The 11,892-nt window shown below is 29.2% G+C and overlaps 2 protein-coding genes across 2 annotated transcripts; both read left to right on the forward strand.

Annotated features, from left to right (window-relative positions):
* The first annotated feature begins 331 nt into the window (after positions 1 to 331).
* LOC148064206 (G protein-coupled receptor 54-like) lies at positions 332 to 797 on the forward strand. The gene has a single exon (XM_087810930.1). The coding sequence runs from the start codon at positions 392 to 394 to the stop codon at positions 731 to 733; it is 342 nt and encodes a 113-aa protein (XP_087667056.1). The 5' UTR covers positions 332 to 391; the 3' UTR covers positions 734 to 797.
* A 7,394-nt stretch (positions 798 to 8,191) lies between these two features.
* LOC148064207 (G protein-coupled receptor 54-like) lies at positions 8,192 to 8,616 on the forward strand. The gene has a single exon (XM_087811513.1). It carries the CDS (start codon positions 8,252 to 8,254, stop codon positions 8,591 to 8,593), a length of 342 nt encoding a protein of 113 aa, XP_087667639.1. The 5' UTR covers positions 8,192 to 8,251; the 3' UTR covers positions 8,594 to 8,616.
* The last annotated feature ends 3,276 nt before the right edge of the window (positions 8,617 to 11,892 follow it).

Below are 11,892 nucleotides of genomic sequence, written 5' to 3' on the forward strand. Positions count from 1 at the left end.
AACATTCTGTCAGTTTTATTTTGTGTCGAATTTTCCTTCTTTTAACATCCTTTTTTTCTTTTGTAAATCACTCCTTCTGACCTTCTTCTTCTGCCAGAATTATTTCTGCACTTTCTTAAATCACACTCATGTGAAGCATCCAACGTTAAAATGTGTCTTTAAAGATGTTTTCCAACAAATCATTGGTTCAACTTGATGATGTTTTCACTCAAGTCGAGGTTTGGTTCTCGAGTGATGGTTCAGCTCTGGCCTCATGATCCGCGACAGAAGCTTCATTCACGCAGCTGTCCATCATTTTGACGTGTCTCTCCATCTCTAACGACGACCATCTCTCCTGCAGGTCAACCTCCTCTCCGAGCGAACCATCAGCATCAGGAGCAAAGTCTCCAGGATGGTGGTGGTCATCGTGCTGCTCTTCGCCGTCTGCTGGGGTCCCATCCAGATCTTCGCCCTGTTCCAGTCCTTCTACCCGCACTTCCGCGCCACCTACGCCGCCTACAAGATCAAGACGTGGGCCAACTGCATGTCCTACGCCAACTCCTCCGTCAACCCCGTGGTCTACGGCTTCATGGGAGCCAGTTTCCAGAAGTCCTTCAGGAAGACCTTCCCCTTCCTCTTCAGGCACAAGGTGCGAGACAGCAGCGTGGCCTCGCGCACCGCCAACGCCGAGATCAAGTTCGTGGCGGCGGAAGAAGGAGGCAACAACAACAACAACGGCCCGGAGGGGAACTGAACCCACATCCTCGCTCGCCCGGACATCAGTGTGCGTTTCATGATCACAAAGACACACACGAGCCATAAGAGCCGCACACGACACACACACACACACACACACACGTGTGGTTGTACTTGTTGTTGTGGCTTCGACGCTTCAGACGGTTGTGTTTGTTGAATGTTTGATGACAATGTTGTGTCGACCGTGACGCGTTCACCGCCGCCTTCAGACCAATAAAGGGTTTTTGTCCGACTCACGTTGAAGATGGTGGTCCGTGTTTGATCCCAGATGGAACCCTGAAGCCTGAACGGATCCATGGAGAAGGTCCAGGTTTGTGTCGAGGACGTCGAGCTGAAGCCGCAAGACCAGAATATTTCATGTTTCACTGAAGCAAATATTAGAAAATGTTACTTTTTATTTATTGGTTTCAATCTCATCTTGTTCTTTACATTTACGTTGATTATTTTACTACTAGAATCAAACAATTTAAACTAGAATCAAACAATTTAAACTAGAATCAAACAATTTAAACTATAATCAAACAATTTTCAACTATAATCAAACCATTTTCAACTATAATCAAACAATTTTCAACTATAATCAAACAATTTTCAACTATAATCCAACAATTTTCAACTAAAATCAAACAATTTTCAACTATAATCAAACAATTTTCAACTGTAATCAAACAATTTTCAACTATAATCCAACAATTTTCAACTAAAATCAAACAATTTTCAACTAAAATCAAACAATTTAAACTAGAATCAAACAATTTAAACTAGAATCAAACAATTTAAACTAGAATCAAACAATTTAAACTAGAATCAAACAATTTAAACTAGAATCAAACAATTTTCAACTAGAATCAAACAATTTAAACTAGAATCAAACAATTTAAACTAGAATCAAACAATTTAAACTAGAATCAAACAATTTTCAACTATAATCAAACAATTTAAACTAGAATCAAACAATTTAAACTAGAATCAAACAATTTAAACTAGAATCAAACAATTTTCAACTAAAATCAAACCATTTTCAACTATAATCCAACAATTTTCAACTATAATCCAACAATTTTCAACTATAATCAAACCATTTTCAACTAAAATCAAACCATTTTCAACTATAATCAAACAATTTTCAACTATAATCCAACAATTTTCAACTATAATCAAACCATTTTCAACTATAATCCAACAATTTTCAACTATAATCCAACAATTTTCAACTATAATCAAACCATTTTCAACTATAATCAAACAATTTTCAACTATAATCAAACAATTTTCAACTGTAATCAAACAATTTTCAACTATAATCAAACAATTTTCAACTATAATCAAACAATTTTCAACTATAATCAAACAATTTTCAACTATAATCAAACCATTTTCAACTATAATCAAACAATTTTCAACTATAATCAAACAATTTTCAACTATAATCCAACAATTTTCAACTAAAATCAAACAATTTTCAACTATAATCAAACAATTTTCAACTGTAATCAAACAATTTTCAACTATAATCCAACAATTTTCAACTAAAATCAAACAATTTTCAACTAAAATCAAACAATTTAAACTATAATCAAACAATTTTCAACTGTAATCAAACAATTTAAACTATAATCAAACAATTTTCAACTATAATCAAACAATTTTCAACTATAATCAAACAATTTTCAACTGTAATCAAACAATTTTCAACTATAATCAAACAATTTTCAACTATAATCAAACAATTTTCAACTATAATCAAACAATTTTCAACTAGAATCAAACAATTTTCAACTGTAATCAAACAATTTTCAACTATAATCAACAATTTTCAACTATAATCAAACAATTTTCAACTATAATCAAACAATTTTCAACTATAATCAAACAATTTTCAACTAAAATCCAACAATTTTGAACTATAATCAAACAATTTTCAACTATAATCAAACAATTTTCAACTAGAATCAAACAATTTAAACTAGAATCAAACAATTTCAACTATAATCAAACAATTTTCAACTAAAATCCAACAATTTTCAACTATAATCAAACAATTTTCAACTATAATCAAACAATTTTCAACTATAATCAAACAATTTTCAACTAAAATCAAACCATTTTCCACTATAATCAAACAATATTCAACTATAATCAAACAATTTTCAAATAAAATCAAACAATTGTCAACTATAATCAAACAATTTTCAACTAAAATCAAACAATTTTCAACTATAATCAAACCATTTTCAACTAGAATCAAACAATTTAAACTATAATCAAACAATTTAAACTAGAATCAAACAATTTAAACTATAATCAAACAATTTCAACTAAAATCAAACAATTTTCAACTATAATTAAACCATTTTCAACTATAATCAAACAATTTTCAACTAAAATCAAACAATTTTCAACTATAATCAAACCATTTTCAACTATAATCAAACAATTTTCAACTAGAATCAAACAATTTAAACTATAATCAAACAATTTCAACTAAAATCAAACAATTTTCAACTATAATCAAACCATTTTCCACTATAATCAAACAATTTTCAACTAAAATCAAACAATTTTCAACTATAATCCAACAATTTTCAACTATAATCAAACAATCATGATCACAAAGACACACACGAGCCATAAGAGCCGCACACGACACACACACACACACACACACGTGTGGTTGTACTTGTTGTTGTGGCTTCGACGCTTCAGACGGTTGTGTTTGTTGAATGTTTGATGACAATGTTGTGTCGACCGTGACGCGTTCACCGCCGCCTTCACACCAATAAAGGGTTTTTGTCCGACTCACGTTGAAGATGGTGGTCCGTGTTTGATCCCAGATGGAACCCTGAAGCCTGAACGGATCCATGGAGAAGGTCCAGGTTTGTGTCGAGGACGTCGAGCTGAAGCCGCAAGACCAGAATATTTCATGTTTCACTGAAGCAAATATTAGAAAATGTGACTTTTTATTTATTGGTTTCAATCTCATCTTGTTCTTTACATTTACGTTGATTATTTTACTACTAGAATCAAACAATTTAAACTAGAATCAAACAATTTAAACTAGAATCAAACAATTTTCAACTATAATCAAACAATTTTCAACTAAAATCAAACAATTTTCAACTAAAATCAAACAATTTTCAACTGTAATCAAACAATTTTCAACTAAAATCAAACAATTTTCAACTAAAATCAAACCATTTTCAACTATAATCAAACAATTTTCAACTAGAATCAAACAATTTTCAACTATAATCAAACAATTTTCAACTTTAATCAAACAATTTTCAACTAGAATCAAACAATTTTCAACTAGAATCAAACAATTTTAAACTAGAATCAAACAATTTTCAACTATAATCAAACAATTTTCAACTTTAATCAAACAATTTTCAACTATAATCCAACAATTTTCAACTATAATCAAACAATTTAAACTATAATCAAACTATTTTCAACTATAATCAACAATTTTCAACTAAAATCAAACAATTTTAAACTAAAATCAAACCATTTTCAACTAGAATCAAACTATTTTCAACTAGAATCAAACAATTTAAACTATAATCAAACAATTTTCAACTATAATCAAACAATTTAAACTATAATCAAACAATTTAAACTATAATCAAACAATTTAAACTATAATCAAACAATTTTCAACTATAATCAAACAATTTAAACTATAATCAAACAATTTAAACTAAAATCAAACAATTTTCAACTATAATCAAACAATTTTCAACTAGAATCAAACAATTTAAACTATAATCAAACAATTTAAACTAGAATCAAACAATTTAAACTAGAATCAAACAATTTAAACTATAATCAAACAATTTAAACTATAATCAAACAATTTAAACTATAATCAAACAATTTAAACTATAATCAAACAATTTAAACTGTAATCAAACAATTTAAACTATAATCAAACAATTTAAACTATAATCAAACAATTTTCAACTATAATCAAACAATTTAAACTAAAATCAAACAATTTTCAACTAGAATCAAACAATTTAAACTATAATCAAACAATTTTCAACTATAATCAAACAATTTAAACTATAATCAAACAATTTAAACTAGAATCAAACAATTTTCAACTATAATCAAACAATTTTCAACTAAAATCCAACAATTTTTAACTATAATCAAACAATTTTCAACTAAAATCCAACAATTTTCAACTATAATCAAACTATTTTCAACTATAATCCAACAATTTTCAACTATAACCAAACAATCATGATCACAAAGACACACACGAGCCATAAGAGCCGCACACGACACACACACACACACACACACGTGTGGTTGTACTTGTTGTTGTGGCTTCGACGCTTCAGACGGTTGTGTTTGTTGAATGTTTGATGACAATGTTGTGTCGACCGTGACGCGTTCACCGCCGCCTTCACACCAATAAAGGGTTTTTGTCCGACTCACGTTGAAGATGGTGGTCCGTGTTTGATCCCAGATGGAACCCTGAAGCCTGAACGGATCCATGGAGAAGGTCCAGGTTTGTGTCGAGGACGTCGAGCTGAAGCCGCAAGACCAGAATATTTCATGTTTCACTGAAGCAAATATTAGAAAATGTTGCTTTTTATTTATTGGTTTCAATCTCATCTTGTTCTTTACATTTACGTTGATTATTTTACTACTAGAATCAAACAATTTAAACTATAATCAAACAATTTAAACTATAATCAAACAATTTTCAACTAAAATCAAACAATTTAAACTATAATCAAACAATTTTCAACTATAATCAAACAATTTAAACTATAATCAAACAATTTTAACTATAATCAAACAATTTAAACTAGAATCAAACAATTTTCAACTATAATCAAACAATTTTCAACTATAATCAAACCATTTTCAACTAAAATCAAACCATTTTCAACTAAAATCAAACAATTTAAACTATAATCAAACAATTTTCAACTAAAATCAAACAATTTTCAACTATAATCAAACCATTTTCAACTATAATCAAACAATTTTCAACTAAAATCAAACAATTTAAACTATAATCAAACAATTTTCAACTATAATCAAACAATTTAAACTATAATCAAACAATTTTAACTATAATCAAACAATTTAAACTAGAATCAAACAATTTTCAACTATAATCAAACAATTTTCAACTATAATCAAACCATTTTCAACTAAAATCAAACCATTTTCAACTAAAATCAAACAATTTAAACTATAATCAAACAATTTTCAACTAAAATCAAACAATTTTCAACTATAATCAAACCATTTTCAACTATAATCAAACAATTTTCAACTAAAATCAAACAATTTAAACTATAATCAAACAATTTTCAACTAAAATCAAACAATTTTCAACTATAATCAAACCATTTTCAACTAAAATCAAACAATTTAAACTATAATCAAACAATTTTCAACTAAAATCAAACAATTTTCAACTATAATCAAACAATTTTCAACTAGAATCAAACAATTTTCAACTATAATCCAACAATTTTCAACTAGAATCAAACAATTTTCAACTAGAATCAAACAATTTTAAACTAAAATCAAACAATTTTCAACTATATTCAAACAATTTTCAACTATAATCAAACAATTTTCAACTAAAATCAAACAATTTTCAACTATATTCAAACAATTTTCAACTATAATCAAACAATTTTCAACTATAATCAAACAATTTTCAACTAAAATCAAACAATTTTCAACTATAATCTAACAATTTTCAACTAAAATCAAACAATTTTCAACTAAAAAAAATCAAACAATTTTCAACTATAATCAAACAATTTTCAACTAAAATCAAACAATTTTCAACTATAATCCAACAATTTTCAACTAAAAAAAATCAAATAATTTTCAACTATAATCAAACAATTTTCAACAATTTTCAACTATAATCAAACAATCATGATCACAAAGACACACACGAGCCATAAGAGCCGCACACGACACACACACACACACACACACGTGTGGTTGTACTTGTTGTTGTGGCTTCGACGCTTCAGACGGTTGTGTTTGTTGAATGTTTGATGACAATGTTGTGTCGACCGTGACGCGTTCACCGCCGCCTTCACACCAATAAAGGGTTTTTGTCCGACTCACGTTGAAGATGGTGGTCCGTGTTTGATCCCAGATGGAACCCTGAAGCCTGAACGGATCCATGGAGAAGGTCCAGGTTTGTGTCGAGGACGTCGAGCTGAAGCCGCAAGACCAGAATATTTCATGTTTCACTGAAGCAAATATTAGAAAATGTTACTTTTTATTTATTGGTTTCAATCTCATCTTGTTCTTTACATTTACGTTGATTATTTTACTACTAGAATCAAACAATTTAAACTAGAATCAAACAATTTAAACTAGAATCAAACAATTTTCAACTATAATCAAACAATTTTCAACTAAAATCAAACAATTTTCAACTAAAATCAAACAATTTTCAACTGTAATCAAACAATTTTCAACTAAAATCAAACAATTTTCAACTAAAATCAAACCATTTTCAACTATAATCAAACAATTTTCAACTAGAATCAAACAATTTTCAACTATAATCAAACAATTTTCAACTTTAATCAAACAATTTTCAACTAGAATCAAACAATTTTCAACTAGAATCAAACAATTTTAAACTAGAATCAAACAATTTTCAACTATAATCAAACAATTTTCAACTTTAATCAAACAATTTTCAACTATAATCAAACAATTTTCAACTATAATCCAACAATTTTCAACTATAATCAAACAATTTAAACTATAATCAAACTATTTTCAACTATAATCAACAATTTTCAACTAAAATCAAACAATTTTAAACTAAAATCAAACCATTTTCAACTAGAATCAAACTATTTTCAACTATAATCAAACAATTTAAACTATAATCAAACTATTTTCAACTATAATCAACAATTTTCAACTAAAATCAAACAATTTTCAACTATAATCCAACAATTTTCAACTAAAATCAAACAATTTTCAACTATAATCCAACAATTTTCAACTATAATCAAACAATTTTCAACTTTAATCAAACAATTTAACCAGGTTAGATCAACAATAACCAGGTCAATAATTACCAGGTCAGGTTCTCACATGTTTGGTCTGCAAAACATTCTGTCAGTTTTATTTTGTGTCTAATTTTCCTTCTTTTAACATCCTTTTTTTCTTTTGTCAATCACTTCTTCTGACCTTCTTCTTCTGCCAGAATTATTTCTGCACTTTCTTAAATCACACTCATGTGAAGCATCCAACGTTAAAATGTGTCTTTAAAGATGTTTTCCAACAAATCATTGGTTCAACTTGATGATGTTTTCACTGAAGTCCAGGTTTGGTTCTCGAGTGATGGTTCAGCTCTGGCCTCATGATCCGCGACAGAAGCTTCATTCACGCAGCTGTCCATCATTTTGACGTGTCTCTCCATCTCTAACGACGACCATCTCTCCTGCAGGTCAACCTCCTCTCCGAGCGAACCATCAGCATCAGGAGCAAAGTCTCCAGGATGGTGGTGGTCATCGTGCTGCTCTTCGCCGTCTGCTGGGGTCCCATCCAGATCTTCGCCCTGTTCCAGTCCTTCTACCCGCACTTCCGCGCCACCTACGCCGCCTACAAGATCAAGACGTGGGCCAACTGCATGTCCTACGCCAACTCCTCCGTCAACCCCGTGGTCTACGGCTTCATGGGAGCCAGTTTCCAGAAGTCCTTCAGGAAGACCTTCCCCTTCCTCTTCAGGCACAAGGTGCGAGACAGCAGCGTGGCCTCGCGCACCGCCAACGCCGAGATCAAGTTCGTGGCGGCGGAAGAAGGAGGCAACAACAACAACAACGGCCCGGAGGGGAACTGAACCCACATCCTCGCTCGCCCGGACATCAGTGTGCGTTTCATGATCACAAAGACACACACGAGCCAAAAGAGCCGCACACGACACACACACACACACACACACGTGTGGTTGTACTTGTTGTTGTGGCTTCGACGCTTCAGACGGTTGTGTTTGTTGAATGTTTGATGACAATGTTGTGTCGACCGTGACGCGTTCACCGCCGCCTTCAGACCAATAAAGGGTTTTTGTCCGACTCACGTTGAAGATGGTGGTCCGTGTTTGATCCCAGATGGAACCCTGAAGCCTGAACGGATCCATGGAGAAGGTCCAGGTTTGTGTCGAGGACGTCGAGCTGAAGCCGCAAGACCAGAATATTTCATGTTTCACTGAAGCAAATATTAGAAAATGTTGCTTTTTATTTATTGGTTAAAATCTCATCTTGTTCTTTACATTTACGTTGATTATTTTACTACTAGAATCAAACAATTTAAACTAGAATCAAACAATTTAAACTAGAATCAAACAATTTCAACTAAAATCAAACAATTTTCAACTAAAATCAAACAATTTTCAACTATAATCAAACAATTTTCAACTATAATCAAACAATTTTCAACTAAAATCAAACAATTTTCAACTATAATCAAACAATTTTCAACTATAATCCAACAATTTTTAACTATAATCAAACAATTTTCAACTATAATCAAACAATTTTCAACTAAAATCAAACAATTTTCAACTGTAATCAAACAATTTTCAACTATAATCAAACAATTTAAACTATAATCAAACAATTTTCAACTATAATCAAACAATTTTCAACTAAAATCCAACAATTTTCAACTATAATCCAACAATTTTCAACTATAATCAAACAATTTTCAACTAAAATCAAACAATTTTCAACTAAAATCAAACAATTTTCAACTATAATCAAACAATTTTCAACTAAAATCAAACAATTTTCAACTAGAATCCAACAATTTTCAACTATAATCAAACAATTTTCAACTAAAATCAAACAATTTTCAACTAAAATCAAACAATTTTCAACTATAATCTAACAATTTTCAACTATAATCCAACAATTTAAACTAGAATCAAACAATTTTCAACTAAAATCCAACAATTTTTAACTATAATCAAACTATTTCAACTATAATCAAACAATTTTCAACTAAAATCAAACAATTTTTAACTATAATCAAACAATTTTCAACTGAAATCCAACAATTTAAACTAGAATCAAACAATTTTAAACTATAATCAAACAATTTAAACTAGAATCAAACAATTTAAACTAGAATCAAACAATTTTCAACTATAATCAAACAATTTTCAACTATAATCCAACAATTTTCAACTATAATCCAACAATTTTCAACTATAATCCAACAATTTTCAACTATAATCAAACAATTTTCAACTAAAATCAAACAATTTTCAACTATAATCAAACAATTTTCAACTATAATCCAACAATTTTCAACTAAAATCAAACAATTTTCAACTAAAATCAAACAATTTTCAACTATAATCCAAAAATTTTCAACTATAATCTAACAATTTTCAACTAGAATCAAACAATTTAAACTAGAATCAAACAATTTAAACTATAATCAGACAATTTTCAACTATAATCAAACAATTTTCAACAATAATCAAACAATTTAAACTAGAATCAAACAATTTAAACTAGAATCAAACAATTTTCAACTAAAATCAAACAATTTAAACTATAATCAAACAATTTTCAACTATAATCAAACAATTTAAACTATAATCAAACAATTTAAACTATAATCAAACAATTTAAACTATAATCAAACAATTTTCAACTATAATCAAACAATTTTCAACTATAATCAACAATTTTCAACTATAATCAAACAATTTTCAACTATAATCAAACAATTTTCAACTAAAATCAAACAATTTTCAACTATAATCAAACCATTTTCAACTAGAATCAAACAATTTAAACTATAATCAAACAATTTAAACTAGAATCAAACAATTTAAACTATAATCAAACAATTTCAACTAAAATCAAACAATTTTCAACTATAATTAAACCATTTTCAACTAAAATCAAACAATTTTCAACTATAATCAAACAATTTTCAACTAAAATCAAACAATTTTCAACTATAATCAAACCATTTTCAACTATAATCCAACAATTTTCAACTAAAATCAAACAATTTTCAACTATAATCAAACCATTTTCAACTATAATCAAACAATTTTCAACTAAAATCAAACAATTTTCAACTATAATCAAACAATTTTCAACTGGAATCAAACAATTTAAACTATAATCCAACAATTTCAACTATAATCAAACAATTTTCAACTGGAATCAAACAATTTAAACTATAATCCAACAATTTCAACTAAAATCAAACAATTTTCAACTAGAATCCAACAATTTTCAACTAGAATCAAACAATTTTCAACTAAAATCAAACAATTTTCAACTAAAATCAAACAATTTTCAACTATAATCTAACAATTTTCAACTATAATCAAACAATTTTCAACTAAAATCAAACAATTTTCAACTAGAATCCAACAATTTTCAACTATAATCAAACAATCATGATCACAAAGACACACACGAGCCATAAGAGCCGCACACGACACACACACACACACACACACACGTGTGGTTGTACTTGTTGTTGTGGCTTCGACGCTTCAGACGGTTGTGTTTGTTGAATGTTTGATGACAATGTTGTGTCGACCGTGACGCGTTCACCGCCGCCTTCACACCAATAAAGGGTTTTTGTCCGACTCACGTTGAAGATGGTGGTCCGTGTTTGATCCCAGATGGAACCCTGAAGCCTGAACGGATCCATGGAGAAGGTCCAGGTTTGTGTCGAGGACGTCGAGCTGAAGCCGCAAGACCAGAATATTTCATGTTTCACTGAAGCAAATATTAGAAAATGTTACTTTTTATTTATTGGTTTCAATCTCATCTTGTTCTTTACATTTACGTTGATTATTTTACTACTAGAATCAAACAATTTAAACTAGAATCAAACAATTTAAACTAGAATCAAACAATTTAAACTAGAATCAAACAATTTAAACTAGAATCAAACAATTTTCAACTAGAATCAAACAATTTAAACTAGAATCAAACAATTTTAACTAGAATCAAACAATTTAAACTATAATCAAACAATTTTCAACTATAATCAAACAATTTTCAACTATAATCAAATAATTTAAACTATAATCAAACAATTTTCAACTATAATCAAACAATTTAAACTATAATCAAACAATTTAAACTATAATCAAACAATTTA

Source organism: Callionymus lyra, chromosome 16, assembly GCF_982586985.1.
Source record: "Callionymus lyra chromosome 16, fCalLyr1.hap1.1, whole genome shotgun sequence".
NCBI lineage: Eukaryota > Metazoa > Chordata > Actinopteri > Syngnathiformes > Callionymidae > Callionymus > Callionymus lyra.